The sequence below is a fragment of the Neofelis nebulosa genome, chromosome 8, assembly GCF_028018385.1.
Source record: "Neofelis nebulosa isolate mNeoNeb1 chromosome 8, mNeoNeb1.pri, whole genome shotgun sequence".
Taxonomy (NCBI): domain Eukaryota; kingdom Metazoa; phylum Chordata; class Mammalia; order Carnivora; family Felidae; genus Neofelis; species Neofelis nebulosa.
The window spans coordinates 10,470,546-10,489,928 of NC_080789.1; the positions used below are offsets into that span (position 1 = coordinate 10,470,546).

General features: G+C 52.6%; 2 protein-coding genes across 3 annotated transcripts; one reads left to right on the top strand and one right to left on the bottom strand.

Moving 5' to 3' along the window:
• Positions 1-357: 357 nt before the first annotated feature.
• POLR2F (RNA polymerase II, I and III subunit F) lies at positions 358-10,413 on the bottom strand. Its single transcript, XM_058741329.1, has 5 exons — positions 10,268-10,413; positions 8,144-8,213; positions 5,086-5,216; positions 1,028-1,099; positions 358-536 (listed from the first exon to the last, which is right to left on the bottom strand). Exons 1-5 carry the CDS (start codon positions 10,285-10,287, stop codon positions 446-448), a joined length of 384 nt encoding a protein of 127 aa, XP_058597312.1. The 5' UTR covers positions 10,288-10,413; the 3' UTR covers positions 358-445.
• Positions 10,414-10,459: 46 nt separating this feature from the next.
• Positions 10,460-18,647, top strand: C8H22orf23 (chromosome 8 C22orf23 homolog). Of its 2 annotated transcripts, none has more exons than XM_058741328.1 (7): positions 10,460-10,611; positions 10,962-11,073; positions 12,382-12,444; positions 16,410-16,592; positions 17,235-17,366; positions 17,583-17,683; positions 17,825-18,647. In XM_058741328.1, the coding sequence occupies exons 2-7, from the start codon at positions 10,971-10,973 to the stop codon at positions 17,894-17,896; spliced, it is 654 nt and encodes a 217-aa protein (XP_058597311.1). In that variant the 5' UTR covers positions 10,460-10,611; positions 10,962-10,970; the 3' UTR covers positions 17,897-18,647. The 2 variants fall into 2 exon arrangements, with proteins under 2 accessions (XP_058597311.1, XP_058597310.1); XM_058741327.1 differs by having other exon boundaries at positions 10,461-10,635.
• Positions 18,648-19,383: the final 736 nt, after the last annotated feature.

Consider the following 19,383-nt stretch of genomic DNA (forward strand, 5'->3'; position numbering starts at 1 on the left):
AGGAAACAATGGGTGGCTTGATGAGACCTGCTCTGTGATACTCCTGAGAAGGGAGAAGCCCCTGAAGCCAGTCCCCACTGGAAAGGAAATTGGGGGTTTCCATGGCAACCAGTTCCCTGGGCACAAAGACTCGTCTGTCTGCTGGGAAGGCAGCTGAGGTGTCTCCCTGCAGCAGCCTTTGCGCTGGTGAACAGGGAGATGGAGGGAGGGATGCGGGGGATCCACAAGGAGTAAGGCCCCTGGTGCTTCTTGAGCTGACAGTCACGGGGCCACAGGAATGGGTGCACCCGCCAGGCAGCAGGGTGCTATCAGGAAAGGAGCGAGGGGGCATCACAGAGAGCTGGAGGCAGAGGGGGATGAAAGGTTGAACGGTTTATTATTTACATGTATAAAGAATGTGAAAATAGAAACTAGGATGAGGCACAGTCAGGAAGATGATTCCAGCTCAGTCGGTGATGATGAGCTCGTCTACCCCCCAGTCTTCATAGCTCCCGTCTGGCAGGTAGCGGCGAATGATGATGGGGATCTTTCGGGCCCTGTGGCAGGGAGAAGTCACAAGTATATGAGGGCTGGTGACCCGAGCTCTATAGCAGAAGGGACACACTGTGTGCAGAATGCAAGGGGAGGGAAGTCGTAGCAGCATCCTCTTAGGACTAGATGTGGAAAAGAAATTACAATAAAAAGAGAGTTCCTGCGTCCCGGGGACGGTGGCTCTGGAAAGGCTCTGCCATCCGAGGGCTGAAGAGGGGAGGAGGGGAAGTGTGGAGGGATACTGGTAAGGCCAAGTGCAGCAGGAAGAGGGAGATTCTGACAGACAGGAGAGGACCCTGCCTCACCAAAGCCCTCCCCCTTTGCCTGCCCCCTCCCACCCCCCTGCCTGGCGGGCTGACTCCAGAACAAACTAAGGACCTAGAGGAACAAGAATCTCACCCCCCAGGCAGGGGTGTGGGGCAGAGGTGTGCAGCAGAGAACCTGGGGCATACCTCGCAGGGCTCAGGAGCAGTGAACCACGATCTGGGCGACTTACTTGAGCTCTTTCATGGCGATGAGCAAGGGATCTGTCTCCCCCTCCAGCTCCACCATCACAGGGGCACACATCCTGTAGGTACAGGGACAGGTGTTGGGGGAGAAGGGCCCAGCAGGAAATCAGGGGGCTCACTTCACAGATAGGATCAGATCAGCATCCCAGTCCTCACCTAGAAAGGTCACCTTCCAGGGAGACAGGCGGGCATGGGAGGGTGGGAACGTGTTCAGGGGCACTGCCATAGTGAGTAGAAGCAAGTGGGAACCAGGAGACTGGATTTAAATTCTGCCTCCAAAGACACACTGAATTTCTCTCCAAATCCTCATCTGAAAATGGGAGACAGTCCTGCCTGCTACGACACTAAAACGTTACTAACAAGTAAAGGGTCACTAAGAACCACATGCTGTTCTCAGCTCTTTATGGGGATGACCCCATTCTGAGGTAAGTACTGCTATTATTTCCATTTTACTGATGAGGAAACTGAGGCACAGAGAGATCAGTAATCTGCCCAAGATCACACAGCCATTTGAATCCCGCATGTTCCTACCCACTGTGCTGTAATGCCTCCCACTAATAAGTTAAAGATCCGTAAGTTAAAGATCCATACACTTAAGAAAGGCAGAGCCGATCACAGACTCCTGGGCCCGGCAACCACGGCAGAGTATTCCAGCACAAAGGAATGGCCAGGCAAAGGCTCGCTCTAACCCAACTCCTCAGGCCTGCCTCAGGGCCCAGCCAGCTCATTTTCCTTCTCTACCTTGGCAACACCCCTCGCCGTCCTACTCTTCCAGCCTCCATACGGGGCCTGCAATCAGGCACGCACCTGCCTACAACCCTCCATGGCGCCCCACGGCCATCAGCCAGAACCCGGTCTAGCTCCTGCTCGTCCTTCTAGGTGCACCTTCTCATGCTACTTGCCTGTACTTATCCCACGTTCCCGCCTTACCACCCCCGCATGGCTCCCTGTACACACCCTGCTGTTTCCCTTCTGCACCCTCTTGTACGCTCTTCCTCTCCCTACAAGCCTGGGAGGGGCTCACATGTCTCCACTCTGGAAATCGTCCGCCCTGAAAATGCTCAGCGCCCTGACTCATTTGACACAAGCTTCTCGATCTCACTGTACTGTAGCTGCTTATTTGAAGTTTTCTGCATTCGACCAGAGCACCTTGTGACCCAGGGCCACGTGCCCTAACAACAGCTGCTCTTCAGAAGAGGCTCTAAAAAGGAACAGGAGGAGCCAATTCTAGGCCTACCTCCTCTAGGAAGCCACCATTCGTGATTTCAGCACAAGTTTATACTAATGGGTCCCCAACCTAACAATCACCAGAATTACTAGGAGAGCATGCTAAAAAGACAGGCTCGCAGCTCCTGCTCCAGACCCCTGACTGGAAATTCTAGCGAAGGAGCCTGAGAACCTCCATTTGCAAAGCTTACCAGGCGACTCTGATCATCAGCCGGTCTGAGAGCCACCAGTTTACACGATGTAATTGACTAATCTTATTACTATTTTGATTTCTGTTACTTCCAAAAGCCCTGAAAATTTCGCAGGGGCAGGGACCAAATGTTTAACTTTCCCTATATCCCCTCTCAAGTATGTAAGTCCTTCCCTACATTTAAAGCTTTAAAAAACGTAGCAAACTGTTTTTCCTAATCTGCCCACACCTTATTTCTTTCAAGATAGGAATAGTCCAAGTTCATTCATCCAGCCTTGTGCACACAATGTGCGAATCATGAGTGTGCCCTTAGGTATTATGTCTGCACCAGTGACCCCACAAACTTGGCAACGATCCTTAGGGAAGTGGCTGTGTCAAACATCAGCCACCAGGTGGTGCTAAAAAACCAGAGTGAGACTTCATCCAAAAAATCCAAGAACTATTTGTCCAGCACCAACAAGCTGCGGCATCGCACGCCTGGTACTAGGGGACGAGATCCAGCCCTTGGCTGTCCGAGGGCTTCCGGCAAGCTGGGAACCACCAGACGGCATCCTAACCCTTAACTGGAAGGGGCACAACAGACCCAACTAAGCTGAACCAAGCTTCTCTCCCAAAGCAAAGCAGGACACGGGTCTTGGTAGTGTGCTGAATGTCCGCCTCCAAACTTTCAAGTGCCCCACCCTGTCCACCAAACGCATGCCGATCCCCTGAACCTGTCATTCAAGGCACCGGTGACATCTTTTCCAGCCCCTGTGCCCCTAGCTACTTGCCATTCCCCCACCACAATCCACGCTTGCCTGTCTTTCCTCGCACTGTCTCTGGCACCTGGGTCACCCTCAAAACCACCTGTCTTTCCCCATCCCCTCTTGAATTCTAATCCTTTCATGAGGCTCTCCCAGTCACCCCTACAACTACTCCCTTCTCTTTCTCGTGCCTTCTGGAAAGCACTGCTCCCGTCTGCCTTGGGTTCTGGTTATTTGTGAGCCATCTCCCCCAAGGCAGCAAACACCTGGAGAACTGGGGGGGGGGGGGAGGGGGAAGGACTGTGACCATCTGGAATCATCTTTGCATCCCCAGCGGGTGCAAGCACACTACCTCAGTCAGCACTGAAAGACTTTAAGCTTGCATATGACCATTCTCTTTGTTTGAAAGATAACTGAGAAGTTCTTCTTTCTGCTGGATCATTTCTAGCTTAGACAAGCACTGCCCACTGGCATGTTCTGCAATGACGGAAATGTCCTCTGTGATGGAGTCCTAGCCACACGTGGCTACTGAGCACCTGAAATGCGGCTAACGAGACTGAAAACCTGAACTTTTAATTTCACTTCATCTTACTTAACATAAGTGGCCACATGCGCCAGGCGGCTGCCACAACTGATGGTGCAGACCCACAGGATCCTGACCCAGCGACTATCCCAACTGTCATGCTGAGCGCAGCCCTAATTCCGCCCAGACCAGCCAAGAGTACAAGCAGGCTAGGGAGAGGTCAGAGAAGGCGAGGAACGGGGTTACCCGCCCATAAAACCCTGTTCGAAGTGCACATGGTGGTCATCTTTACCCCACAGGAGTAAGGGGGATAAAGCCCAGTGCTATTTGGAAACAAATGAGGGAACACACAGATTAGAATCTCCTTTAGCATCAGCACTCCACAGAGTTGGCCCCAGCGTTTCTGGCCAACTTTCCACGATTCCCTACCTGATGCACCCATCCGACCAGACACCCATCTCCCATACCAGCTTGTAAGACGTTGAGGTGGGGGTTCATTTCCTCAGCCTTGTCTCTCCCTGGGGAGGACATTCTGTTAGAGTATGCAGAGCGCGTGTGCCCTCCCTCTGTTCCCGGACTCACTGCTCCGTAGGAAAGAAGAGTAACTCCCAAGAGGGAGTGTGGGAGGAAAAGCGTCCGTGGCCCAGCGTCGACAGTCCCTGCTTTCTCAAAGCCACCTGCCCACAGAGAGGGTGCTTTCAGGTCTGTTCGCGCACAGCCTGGGCGGGCAGGCTGGCCGGCCCCTGCAGACACAGGCTCCAGATGCCCACAGTGCCTATGGCCGACAGGGTGAACGTGCAGCCATCGGACATTTTCACGTTCAGATGACAGAATCACCTGTCCACTGGCTAGTTCCTGAACCTTCTCATTCTTCTCCTGGGTTCAAACTTAGGAGAAAGGCAAGGCTGCTCTGTGCTTTCGCTCCTCTAGCCTGGCCTCTCCATGGAGGGCCTCCCCACTCCTCTGGGCTGGCCACCGTCCACCTCGGGTCAAGAACCACCTTAAGCCAGACAGGTGCTGCCACAGCAGCCCTGATCCACCAGCCCACGATGGTCTCTAGCTCCCTGAATTCACACTTTTTTTTCCTTTGTTTTGCTTCACTAACCTAACAGGCACCCAAGTTCTGTACTTTCCTTATGTTTCTATTGGACTGTTATTTGGCTCCTCAGATGTTCACGTCCTATTTCTCCTACTGGATCACCAACTCCCTGAGGGCAGGAGTCTAGAACAGTGCCCGGCACACAGAGACAGCACCACCCTTGCTTAGCATGTGAGAGCAGGTGCCGGCTGGGCCACATCAATAGCCCGGAAGCTTACTGTGGCCTGACCGACAGAAAAGATCACGAAAGGGCATATACTCACGCGATCTGGAGGGCTCGGGTGCCCAGCACACGGGCCCGCTCATACTTGGTCATATACGGCGTGGTGATTCGCTTCTGGTTGGCCTGTGGTCGCTCTCCAGAGGGGAGGATCTCGACGTTCTCCTGGCCCTCCTGGACGCCAAGACAGAAAAGAGGGAAAGTCTCAGGTGTATTTTCTGGGTTGAGGGGCAGGACGATAATGACAATGATTACAATCCCCCCTACCATTACTGCTTATCACGTGCCAGCACGCACACCTGCAGTTAGTGACACCCCCTTTAATTCTCACGATAACCTTACGTGGTGGGCATTGTAGTGCCCGGCTCAGAGCGTTAGCTAACTGGGTCAAAGTCTCAGACCTAGTAAAAAAGAAGAACCACGACTGGGATTCCAGAGCCAACTGCCTCATCCGGAAGAGGGAAGCAGATGGCCTGGAGATGGGGTGGCCCCAGAACATTAGCCATATGCCAAGAAGTCCTTCAGCACAGACAAGTCTCTTTAAGTAGGGGGCAAGGAATAACCACCCCATCTCTCAGACAGGGTAACTGAATCAACAGGTCAAGTGGCTAAAAAGTCAAAGTGAGGGCAAGGATACACAGGCGCTCACGTGTATTCAACAATTACTTATGAAGGATCTGTCATGTGCCAAACATCATAATGGATGATAAGACAGCAAGTGAAGCATTTCTGCTGTCAAAGAATTCACAGTCAGGAGAGGAGACAAGAGTAAACAAAACAGCAGGTGCTACAAAGGTCGGCAAGTGGACAACGAAGTTCACGAGAAGGTGGGGGGACATCAAACTCATGCTGGGGGGTTAGGAAGGCTGTCCAGAGACGAAACAAGCAACTCCAGAAGGAGTAGGAGCTGCCAAGCCAACGAGAAAGAGGAGGGCATTCCAGGTAGGCTGAGTTGCAGGCACAAAAGCACAGCGGTGGGAGACAATGTATGAGTTGTGAAGTATGATTAGAGCAAAAGGCGTGCAAAGGGTTGTAGGCAGGAGAATAAATTCTATAATAAATAAAGAATTAGGGGCGCCTGGCTAGTTCAGTGGATACAGCATGTGAGTCTTGATCTCGAGGTTATGAGCTCGAGCCTCGTGTTGGGTGTAGAGATTACTAAAATAAACATAAACAAAAGAATTAAATCAACAAATATTTATTGAGCGCTTACTACGTGTCAGTGTTCTAAGTGCCCGAAATAGAAGAGTGAGACAGATAAAAATTCTTTCCCCTACAGACCTTATATTGCAAGAGATAACAAAATTAACAAGTCAACTACGTGGTATAAAAACTAAAGAGGGGCGCCCGGGTGACTCAGTCAGTTAAGCGTCTGACTCTCGATTTCAGCTCAGGTCATGATCTCCCGGTTCAGGGGATCGAGCTTTGTGTGAGCTCTGCGCTGACAGCATGGAGCCTGCTTGGGATTCTCTCCCCCGCCCGCCCCCCCCCCGACCAAGTAGATAAATACACTTAAAAAAAAAATGTAAAGGTATCCTTACAGATGCTCTGTTGAGCATACTCTGTAGAGGGTAAGGGCAGAAGCAGACCACAGAGGAAGACGAGCAGTAAGCAATCAGGTAGGCAGGTAAGAGAAACTGTGGCAGCAGAATGGCCAATCCAGCAGGGTGGTGGGAGACTGACGGCAGGAAGAGCAGTAACATTTCCGCAGCAAAGTGAGTGAAGCGGAATAAAGACCTCAGCCAGCCTGAAGCACTGAGAACGGAGAAGCAGAAACAGGGCCGGACCATGTGTAGGAGGCAAAATCAACCGAACAGGGATGGGAGGGGACCAGGACAGAGGAGGACGTTTCTGACTCGGCGAATAGGTACCCGAGAGTGCCGTGCAGAAGAAAGAGAAAATCCAAAAATGGGGGCTTCAGCTTCCAAGCCTAAAATAACTGAGGGATCACTCCCTTTCCAGGAGCCATAAAGCACTTCCTCCATCAGTCATGGCACAGAAAGCCCAATGTCATTCATGAAATTCGTAACCCATCCACCTGGTGACACAAGTCAGAAACCTGGGGGCCACCCTTGTCACCTCCCACTTTCTTAGTTCCATCTCCAAGCCACCAAAAATACCTCTTTTGTCCGTTTTCTTATCACTTACATTACCAGCACCCAAGTCCGAGCCACGGGTCTCTCGCCTAGATGGAGAGACCCTCAAGGTCTCTGTCTTTAACTCCCGCTCCTCCCCAACTCACTCGTCACTCTGACGCCAGAATGCCCTTTCTAAAGTGTACACGGGATAGGGCCACTCCCCGGCTCAACACTTGTCGGTGGGAGCGCCTGGCTGGCTCAGTCCGTAGAGAGTACAACTCTTGATCTCAAGGTTGTGGGTTTGAGCCCCACAGCCCCACACTGGGTGTAGGGATTACTTTAAAAAAATAAATTTAGGGGCGCCTGGGTGGCTCGGTCGGTTGGGCGTCCGACTTCGGCTCAGGTCGTGATCTCGCGGTCTGTGAGTTCGAGCCCCGCATCAGGCTCTGTGCTGACGGCTCAGAGCCTGCAGCCTGTTTCGGATTCTGTGTCTCCCTCTCTCTCTGCCCCTCCCCTGTTCATGCTCTGTCTCTCTCTGTCTCAAAAATAAATAAACGTTAAAAAAAATAATAATAATTAAAAAAAATAATAATAATAAATTTAAAAATATTTTTAAAAACCACAATACGTGGTGGCTTCTAAGTGCCTTTAGGCTATAAAATCCTGCCTGATGTGGGCCCTTACCTCTCCAGCTTTATCCCAGATCACTCTCCCCAGGGCTCCTTAAGGAAACCCTGCCCATACGGCACCTAACACATAACAAACAATCAACACACGCTTGCTGAATGAATGAAGGTGATATTTCACGCATCAGTAAACCAACTGCCCCCAAAGCCACAGGCTATGGCCCACCCTGTAGGACTTTTCCTCCACCCAGGACTGGAACACTGCTCACTCTAACTGGGGGTGCTTGGGGCAGGGGATGTGACCCGCAAGAGGCAGATTCATTCAGGCGATTATCACCGGCCGGGTTATTTGGCAGCTTGGACTGCAGAAAAGGGGAGTCCACAGCTAAATACTGACCTCCTCGGCATTCTCCAAGTCACCTAGCCCTTCATCCTCCTCCACATCATCAAAGTCGTCACCATCAAAACTGTACAAGAAGAAGAGGGCAGTTAGTTGGAGCATCACTTACTAGAATCAAAGGCAGCAGAGGGGCGCCTGGGTGGCTCAGTCGGTTAAGCATCCGACTTCGACTCAGGTCATGATCTCACGGCTTGTGAGGTTAAGCCCTGCATCAGGCTCTGTGATGACAGCTCAGAGCCTGGAGCCTGCTTCAGATCTTGTCTGTCTGTCTCTCTCTCTCCCCCTCCCCCGCTCAGACTCTGTCTCTCAAAAATAAATAAATGTTAAAAAAAAAATTTTTTTTTCCAACGTTTTTTATTTATTTTTGGGACAGAGAGAGACATAGCATGAACGGGGGAGGGGCAGAGAGAGAGGGAGACACAGAATCGGAAACAGGCTCCAGGCTCTGAGCCATCAGCCCAGAGCCTGACGCGGGGCTCGAACTCACGGACCGCGAGATCGTGACCTGGCTGAAGTCGGACGCTTAACCGACTGCGCCACCCAGGCGCCCCAAAAAAAAAAAAAATTTTTTAAAGACAGCAGATACCCGTATCTCACTCAGTATGTAGAATTGACTCAATAAATAACTACTTAATGAGTGAATCAAACTTCTTTTCCATTTTACTTCCATCCTTACCCCCATCAGCCCCCAAATTTTGCTAGGACTCACTCATCATCACTGTTTCTCTACTGGATCATTCCCATCAACATATAAACATGTAGTTATGTTCCCATCTCAAAAAATAAACAAAACTTATTTCTCTTGTACCCCCCACCGAGCTCTATGTCCATGCTCCTCTTTGGGAGCCAAATTCATGAAAGCTGTCCACCTTCTGTCTCCAGTTGTGTCATAATCTCACGCCAGCAAGGCTTTTACCTCCACAGTTCTAGCAAAACCAGCCTTCTCAAGTTCATTAATGGCTGCCACGTTGCTAAATCCAATGGACAAGTCTTGTTCTCCTTTAGCTGAATCTATCAGTTGGCACACCAGACCACCACCACCACCACCCCCCCCCCCACACACACACACACTCCCCAGCTCAATACTCTGCCCTCACTTAACTACAAGGCCACCTCTCTCTTGGGGATCCCCCACCTCACTGGCTGTCCCATCTCAGTCTCCTATGCTGGTTTCCCCCTCTCTTCCCTACAGGCACTCAATGCTGGAATGTGCTAACAGTCCCCAGCCATCTCTTCTTCTCTACCGACACTCCCCTGAGGTTTTCACCTGATTCTTAGTTTTGACTAAAATACAGTATACTTTATTTCATATACACACTGCTGATGACTCCACTATTTTTTTTTAACATTTATTTATTTTTAAGACAGAGAGAGACAGAGCATGAACGGGGGAGGGTCAGAGAGAGAGGGAGACACAGAATCCGAAACAGGCTCCAGGCTCTGAGCCATCAGCCCAGAGCCTGACGCGGGGCTCGAACTCACATACCGCGAGATCGTGACCTGAGCCGCAGTCGAACGCTTAACCGACTGAGCCACCCAGGCGCCCCGGACTCCACTATTTTTATCTTCATAAGACGCATCTCCTCCGACCCCACGTGTCAGGAAATCTTTGGGCTCCACCTTCAACATCGATCCAGAATTCAAAACCACCTGCCGTCACCACCTCTCCTAGTGCCACCCCAGTCCAAGCCACTACCTTCTCACCGAGATTCCTGCAACCCTTCCAGACCTCTACCACCCCTCGAGTCTCGCCAGACTCTCCCCTGGACTCCTTCTCTACTACGTACGTCTACCACGTACTCTCACACGACCCTGCATTATCTGTTTATGGGCCTGTCCCCTCTTCTAGAAAGGGCGCCCCCGGGGACGAGAGACTATGCCTAGTTCACCTCAATACTCTCATTACAAGACACGGAGCCCGGCTCGCTGGAAGTCGGCCGAAAGACCTTTTTCACTGCTCCTCGAGCCGGGCCTCTGGATGGATCTTTCCTCCCGGCCCCCCGCCCTTCTCCCCCGCAGCTCCGCGGGCCCCTCAAGACACTGCCCCTCGAGCCTGGCTCCTCGGCCTCCTTCGACCCAGGCTCCCGCTTCACCCGCCCCTTCCCAAGCTCCCGCACTCACTTGTCCTCGTTATCTGACATGACGCCGGCGCCGCAGCGACCCCACTCCGCGCCAGGGACCCGCGCGGAGACCCGAAAACAGCGCGCCTCCGCCTCGAGCGGCGCCACGCGTGCTCTGCGCCTGCGCCGTGACCCAGAGGCAAGTACTTCCGGTAGGCAGGCCGAAGCCGTAACTGTGCGCACGCGCCGGGAGGCGTGGGCCCGTTCCCATGGTAGCCGGAGCCGCTGGGGGCGGGCTCTAGTCGCTGAGATCAAGAGGGTTTTGCGCGGGGTCCAGGCGCCGCACAACCGCCGCGGGGCCGTGGTTACGGTCTCCCGAGCCCAGCTGCTCCCTGTGGGGAGGAGGCACCAGCGGGGTCTTACTTTAGGGTGAGGTTTCCATTTTGGTTTATCCCCCAACGGGCTCTGTCCGGACCACGGCTTATCCTAACCGCCCCTTTCCGCCAGAGAGGGCTTCCCTGCCACAGGCGTCGGGTCAGGATGAGGTCTCCGTTCATGTGTGAGGATCTGCCTGTGTATCTGTTCGGGGTAGGGGGGGAAAGGGCACTATCGCGATACTGACGGCAACGAGTCACGTTTTTGCTGAGACTCGACCCCCGCTCCCGGACTTTGGGTGGCGTCGAGGAGGTTGGGGGCGCGGGAGCAGAAATTGGGCCTGGGAGACAGGGGTTATCATTGCGTTTTTCCCTCCTCAGGGCCCTTCCATGGCTTCCCAGGAAAGGGTGGAGGCAGTGACCAAAGGAACAGGGTTCTGGCGCTGCTCCAAGCCAGCCACTTACACGCCCGGGACCTGCAAGCTGCTCAGAGGTCAGTGTGTTTAAAGGACCGGAGAAGAGTGGTGGTAGCAGGTGCCCTCTGTCACTCAGTTATCCCTTACATGATCTGTGCTTAGCAATTGCTATTTTTATTTTACAGATAAGAAGCCTGGGGTTCAGAAAGGTTTGGGGATCCTACAACTTGCAAGTGGCCAAAAGTCAAAGAAATAAGAATTTTGAAGTGATTAACTCCTGCGCATCCCTTAGATCACGCTTTCAACTTCCCCAGGGAAGCCTGATCTCCTCCCCACCCACCACCACAGTGGAACCAACAGTTCCGTGCTTTCACACTACCAAATACCCTTTCCTTCAATGGACAACACAACCTGGAGTCAGATATTTAGTTGTCTCCCACTGGATTAATATTCATCTACCCCTCTAGATCACGAACTCCATTAGGGCAGGGATTGTGCCTGTTTGGGCTCACGATTGTAGCTCCAGCACCTGGCACATGCTTAATAAAATACGGTCCATTGGTTCACTCACTCAACAGCAAAAAAAATTTTAAACCTGCTTAATGTGCTTTAGACGTTGTTCTAAGTGCCAGAGACACAGCAGTTGAAAAGGAAAGAAAAGAAAAATGGAGCGCTTGGGTGGCTCAGTCGGTTAAGCGTCCGACTTCGGCTCAGGTCATGATCTCACGGTCCGTGAGTTCGAGCCCCGCGTCGGGCTCTGTGCTGACAGCTCGGAGCCTGGAGCCTGTTTCAGAATCTGTGTCTCCCTCTCTCTCTCTGACCCTCCCCCATTCATGCTCTGTCTCTCTCTGTCTCAAAAATAAATAAACGTTAAAAAAATTTAAATTGGGGCGCCTGGGTGGCGCAGTCGGTTAAGCGTCCGACTTCAGCCAGGTCACCATCTTGCGGTCTGTGAGTTCGAGCCCCGCGTCAGGCTCTGGGCTGATGGCTCGGAGCCTGGAGCCTGTTTCCAATTCTGTGTGTCTCCCTCTCTCTCTGCCCCTTCCCCGTTCATGCTCTGTCTCCCTCTGTCCCAAAAATAAATAAAAAACGTTGAAAAAAAAATTTTTTTTTTAAATTTAAATTAATAATAAAAGAAATGAAAAGAAAAAAACAGCAAAAAATCTTGCTCTCTCATGAGCTCATATTCTAGTAGGAGTGACAGTGTATAGAATTTCAATGATAGTAAGTGTTACAGAAAAAACAATGAAGCAGGAAAGGGAGGGAAGGAGTACTGAGGTGCGGAATGGGGTTAGGAGGGGATACAATTTTACACTAGAATAAGGTGAGATGAAGGGCTGTGTCTGCCGTCCGGGAGACCTCATAGCGGTGCTTTATCTTTGCAGTGATGATGAAGGAATCCAAACTGACAAACTTCCAACAGCGACACATCATGGACACCATGAAAAGTAAGAGGCAATCCACAGAGGCTTCCTGGGCGGAGGGACTCTGGACCACACTTTTAATGCTCCTCCATATTCAGGGGTTGGGAATCTTGTTTAAAAGGACCAGGGGCACCTGGGTGGCTCAGTGGGTTGAGCGCCTGACTTCGGCTCAGGTCATGATCTCACGGTTCATGAGTTTAAGCCCCACATCAGACTTACTGCTGTCAGCGCAGAGCCCCCTTCAGAGCCTCTGTCCCTCTCTCTCTGCCCCTTCCCTGCTTGGGCTCTCAGAAAGAAAAAAAAAAATCTCTTAAAGACCACAAAAAGGGTTACCTGGGTGACTAGGTTGGTTAAGCGACTGACTCTTGGTTTCAGCTCAGGTCCATCAGGTACCATGCTGATGGCCTGGAGTCTGCTTGGGATTCTCTCTCTCCCTCTCTCTCTCTCTGCCCCTCCCTGGCTCGCTTGCTCACTCTCGCTCTCTCTCTCTCTCTCTCTCTCTCAAAATAAATAAATAAGCTTTTTAAAATTCTATTAAAAAAAAAAAAAAGACCAAAACAATTGAATAGTATTTTTCACCCTCGCTCCTGGGGAACTGATCGTTCAGGGCCTTTGTTTCTTTCTGGGACACGGGTCCTAGCACAACAACAAGCCTCTTGCCATCTGTCCCCAGCCATCCTTCCAAGAGATCACAGCCCAGCTGGGACGTCCTGCCCGACCAAAATAGTCTCCACGTGGTCATGTCTGCAGTCTGTTACACACATACCCTATGAGCTCTCCAGAGGAAAGGACTGTGTGTCTTACTCCTACTTTTACTCATTCACAGCTTAGCTAGTGGACGCAAGACAAGTGGCAGGATTCCAACATAGGAGGAGTATGCAAAGGCCTCCCACCGCTCACCTCTGACTACCCATTGTATTAGTTATTTTTAAGGAAAGCAACAAAGTGTAAGTACATGGGCACGGTAGCAAGGTGCGCCCTGAGATCTTGAAAACTACCCTGCTTTCTGAGGTTTCACTGAATCAGCATTTAATGGATTGGAACAGAGACCTGTGAGGTTGCCTCTGAGAGAGAGAACGTCAGAACCTTCTCTACTGAACCTACCAGAAGTGATTGCCTTACGTACGGAAGAGGGTGCCCGTGGGAGGGCGCCTGAGCAGCCACGGAAGCGAAGGGAAGAGAGTGTCAGAGAGGCGAATATTAGCAGTGCCGGTCCAGCAGTGGCCAGGGGACTTATTGGGGACAAGGACAGCCCAGGCTGTCAGAGCCCGGTGCCTTCACACAACTGCATCATGTAACTCTGTCTCCGCACTCAGCGATGCACTAATAATCTGGTGGCCCCTCTAGCAGGACTGCAAAGAGAATGTGCTAGAAATTCCAATAAATTCCAGGAAACGAAGGACTATGTCCGCCTTGTTCACCGCAGGACCCCCAGCACCTAGGTGCTCGATATTTACTGAAGGACTGATTTCATTAGGCAAGTAACTGGTTCGCCTGACAGTTTTACTCTCCTAAGTTTTCTTTTCAAAAACTTGTCTCCAGACATTCATTTGTGTTGGGTCTGCTTTCTTCTGGAATCCCGTCTCTTTTTCTCTCCTCTTAACCAAATCCTACTTGTGTTGAGGCTTCATTCAAATTCTGTTGCTAGCCACAAATTCCTCTCCTTCACCTGACCTCCCAGAATTACTCAGGCCATGATCATCTGCTGAGGGTAGGCCGGGGGATGGGACGGCACACCACACCGGGCAGGCAGGCGGAAGGAGGGAGCAGAGGGAGCAGAGGGAGCAGGAGGGACATTCTGGGAAGCACCGCGTCTCTCCAGAGAAGAGCAGGAAGGCCATGGTGTGGCTCTGGGTAGAGGGTGTGAGAAGGGGCTGGTTTGTGGGGAGAAATGGCAACTCCATCTTCCAGGCCTATGGGACAGACACGTCAGAATCATCCCTGACTCCTCGTCTTTCTCCCCGACCCCCCATCCAACCTATCAGTGTGGGTCTGCTTGACCTTCAAACCATATCCTGACTCTGACCACCTCTGCCCCGGGCCCCCCCCACACGGTACTTTCAGCAGCAACCAAAGGGTCATGTAACTCCTCTGCTCCAAACCCTCCGATGGTTTCCCACCTCAAAGTAAAAGCCAGTTGATTTTGGCTCAGGTCACGATCTCACGGTTCGTGAGCTCGAGCCCAGAGGCGGGCTCTGCGCGGACGGCACGGAGCCTGCTTGGGATTCTCTCCTGTCTCCCTTCCTCTCTGCCTCTCCCCTGCTCTCATGTGCTCACTCTCTCTCAAAAAGAAGTAAACATTAAAAATAAACAAACATTAAAAAAGAAAAAGTATGGGGCGCCTGGGTGGCTCCGTCGGTTGGGCGGCCGACTTCGGCTCGGGTCATGATCTCGCGGTCCGTGAGTTCCAGCCCCGCGTCGGGCTCTGGGCTGACAGCTCAGAGCCTGGAGCCTGTTTCGGATTCTGTGTCTCCCTCTCTCTGTGACCCTCCCCCGTTCATGCTCTGTCTCTCTCTGTCTCAAAAATAAATAAACGTTAAAAAAAAAAAAAAGTAAAAAAAAGAAAAAGTAAAAGCTGGTCTTTCCGGAAGCCTACAGGTCCCTGAACTTCTCTTGCCCTCCCTGACCTCTGACCTCTGCTCCCACTATATTCCTGCCTTGCTCGCTCCATTCCTGCCCCCCTAGCCTCTGGCTGTTGCTCAGACATTCCAGGCGCGTGACCACCTCACGGCCTTTGCTCGAGCTTTTCTTTCTGCCCGAAACGCTCTTCCCCAAAATATCTGCACAACAGAGCAACTCGCCATTTTGGGGGCCGACCTCATCATGAGGCCTTCCCTGCCTCCCCTCTTTAAAATTGTAAATTCTGCTCTGACATCCTCTGTTCCATCCCTGCACCGTCACTAACCAACCATGTATTTTACTTACTCATCGTCCACACTCCTCCGACCCCAAATGTAAGTGCCGTGAGGGGACTTTGTCCTACTTAGCACTTTACCCCCAGTGTCCTAGGCCTGGCACAGAGCAGATACTCCGTACGTATTTGCTGGGTGGGTGATAGAAGGCTGGAAAAGGTGGAAGAGGTAGATGGGGGGGCCAGATCAAAACAATGCAGGGGAGGGGCTGCTCCGAGCTGGGCTTTGGGGCAATTGAGAGCAGGGGCCAGTCAACCAGGTAGGAGGTGATACACTTGGCTGGCCTGGAGGGGGATCTCCAGATCCGTGGGTTCGGACCTTAGTTCTTTTGGCCCTTCCCCCTCCCGCCTGTCTGGACAGGACAAACTCAGGGGTTCCCGGGGTTCAAGGTGCCGGGACCCCGGAACAAGCGTGCCCAACCAGGAGCTCAGACCATGAGTGGGGTGCCTCGCCTGCCTTAACTAGGCCGAGACAGCAGGGAAGGACAGTCAGGGGGACTGGTGTGTATCACCATCGAAACCATCCCTCCCTGCCTAGAGACCAAGCAGGTTTTAGGAATCCGCCTATAGAAATAAAAGCAGCAGTCTAGAAGCTTGATGCACAAGAATGTTTATTGCAGCATTGTTTGAAGTAGTAGGAAAAAAAAAGAAAAGGAAACAGCCTGAGTTTCTGAAATTAAAAGACTAGCTGAATAAATAATGTATCCATTCTACAAACTAGTATATAGCTATAAAAAATAAGTTCTATATAAATGAAGTGATCTGGAAAAGTGTCCATGATCAATTGTTAAGTGAAGAGCCAATTACTGAATATAATACAGTATGATCCAGTGTTTGAAAAACGAAGCTCATATATGCACACATATCTTTGAACATGTTTGTATTAACATCAAAAAGTTTGGAACGAGACCACCAGATTATAAGTTATGGGGTAGGGGTGGGGGCCTGGAGGGGAGAAGGGAAGACTTCTATACTGTTTAACTGCTTGTAACAGGCAGGTATGACTTTTATAAATTAAAAACAAAACAAAACAAAAAGCCAGGTGGGTCCCCCTCCACCTCGAACCTTCCTTTCCCAGGAGGAGACACACTGCCCCTCCAGTGCAGCCCAACATCCAGCCAGAGGGTCTTGCCTCCCAAACAGCCAGCCTCGGCCATCTACCTGCCTCCCATCCTGGTGGCCCGGCCCCACCTCCGGCCTGCCAGTGTGTGCCAAGCCGGCGGGGCCTATAGCCGGGAACCATTCAAGCCTCAAGCCACCCGTAAGTGAGAGGGCCTCGAGAGCCCCTCTTCCACCTCCCTCCCCGAGGGGGCCGGGGGCCAAGCGGCCCGTAGGGCAGGGCAAGTGTCTAACCAAATTCTCTCACTGTTTGTACTAATGTACTTGAGCCTGGGCACCTGTTAGCTTGGGGGTGTTCAGGGTGTAGAGGAAACCAGTGAACTGGTCCTTTTTCATTTTTTTAGAATTCTGTAATGATTAACTAGAGTCCACCAGTCCCTGATGAGTGTTTGGCTGTCAGATCTCAGGGCCCCTGCTCTCTTAAGGTCACACAGTCCCACACAGTAGGCATGCCAACCTACTTCCTGGAGCCTTTTGCCTCGCTCCCTACCTGGCATCCGGTGTAGCTCTTGGCCCAGACCTGCCGACAGCTCCACGTGGTCTCTACACGCAGGCCGCCTCCACGGTGACCACAGTTTTCTTAGCCTCGCTCTGCACCAGAGCGTGTGGGTTCTGCCCTTAGTTCTTTTGGCCCTTCCCCCTCCCGCCTGTCTGGACAGGACAAACTCAGGGGTTCCCGGGGTTCAAGGCGCCGGGACCCCGGAACAAGCGTGCCCAACCAGGAGCTCAGACCACGGGCGGGGTGCCTCGCCTGCCTTAACTAGGCCATTTCTGGGCCCTGTAGGAGATCTGGAGAAGGAGAAGCGAAGACTCCAAAACATTTTTGCCACTGGGAAGGACTCCGAGGAACGGAAAAGGAAGCCCCCTCCGGTGCGACAGGAGGACCCAGCCCCTGAGCTGGACCGGTTTGAAGAATGTAAGCCACCGATGGGCCACCTAGGCCGGGAAGGTGGGCAGAGGGGTCCACAATCAGGGGGGATGGAGAGTAACCCTGAGGGCCAACGAGTGGGGAACATGGACCGCAGAAACGCTTCCTCTCCCCAAGGGAGCAACCCGTTGTCCCCGCCACCCCTCCCAGGAGCCTGGCGGCCCCCGTTGCCCTGTACACTGACGGCCCTTCTCCTCTGTCCAGTGGTAAAGGAAATCCAGGACAGGAAAGAATTCCTGGCTGACATGGAGGCGCTGGGACAGGGCAGACAGTACCGAGGGATCATCCTTGCAGAGATCTCCCAGGTAGAAGCCACAGGGAAGGGGGGAGAGGGTCTGCTGTGTGTGCGCAGCATGAGACGTGAGTGGACAGGGCACCTGTGGCCCAGGTTTGGGGCTCCTCAGGTCCCGGCCCTGAATCCCAGCTTTGCCCGATGCCCTTTGCAGAAACTGCGCGAAATGGAAGACATTGACCACAAGAGGAGTGAGGAACTTAGGAAGGCTCTTGCCACCCCTTGATCTGCCTCCAGAGACAGGAGCAGAGTAGCCCAACGTGGACCACTGGAGCCCCACCCCATCGCCAAGCAGGCTCCCACGCTCCCCCCCCCCCCCCCCCCCCCCCGCCATCAGCCCACCTACCCTGGCCTTCAGCCACGTCAAAAGGCCACACGGCACTGCCCTGGCCCGGGGAACCCCGGGCACACACAGCACCCTAGAAAATGGCCCAATCTCCGAGAATGAGCTGATTCTCCTCAAGGCTCTGCCCAGGGAGCCTGGGTCGGCTGAGCCACTGAGACCGACAGTCACAGTCACAGACATGCACGAGTGAAGGCGAGGCCCAATCGCACCCTCTTGGCCACGTGTCAGAGGGCATCCCACGGGCCCCTTCCTCCCCACCCAGCACCCACTGTGTGCCCTTCGCATTTGCTTTTCAGAACCCAGGAATGAATGGGAGTCCTTTCGACCTACCTGTCTTGGGACCTACTTATTTGACTTCTTACAGCCTCGGGCAGATGTTTAACGACTACCATTAACGGGCCAGTAAGACACCTCTACCCTAGGTCATCACACGCACTGTTTTGTTTTCAGAGGGAAGGCTGATGTGTTCCAGGAGTTGGGACTTTTCAAGCCCGGATGGTTTTTAGCCATTTGCACGTCTCAAGTGGAAATGAGAACCAACCCCTCTTGAACACCCCATGGCCGGGCACCATGGCAGGTGCTGAATTTCACTTGGTCCGTTTGCTCAATAAAGCCCTGGGACGGTTTGCTACCCACTGTGTGAAATCTGAGGCTCCCCAGGACACCGTAACCAAGGTCATTCGACTCAAGTAGCCCACTAAGGGTTAGAAGTTAGTTCTCGCTCTTTCCGCTAAACCCGCGGCCCACAGAGACACAAGGGTGGAGACAGCTAGACCAAAAGAGCCCGGCTTTGGAGCTCCGATCCCAGCCTGTGCCCTGCGAGCCTGGGCAGCACCCCAGACTCCACTCCGACTACTCATCGGCGAAGCCAGACCTCCGACCACAAGAACAGCCCCCCAGGCTTGGCACACAGTACATGGACGTCCCCATTTCTTCTCACAGCCACGAGCCCTACACTCTCCGGCATTCTGACACTTTCCTCTCCCTACACGTCAAAATATTTTGGAAATTTAGGCCACTCTTCCTACCCACGGGTCCCGTCCCCGTGCTTTAACAAAATCCCCCTTCTCACCCCCCAAAAATTTTTTTGGCGATTTCAACCAACACTCCCACCTGGAGGGATGCCTTTCATCCTACAGGCCACATACATGACCCGAGCTTTGGGTCGCAGAACAAACATGGCCCCGTAGCCCCAAACAGGTAAGTGGAAGAGGCCAGATGAAGGGCTGGCTCAGGAACATTTCCATGGGAGGCCTGTGTCCACACACCCTCCAGAACCTGAGGGCAGAGGGTATAATATGACAAGGACGGTTGTCCTCCACCTCAAAGGCCCCCTCACGTAGCCCAGAGGCAGCAAACTGGAGAAC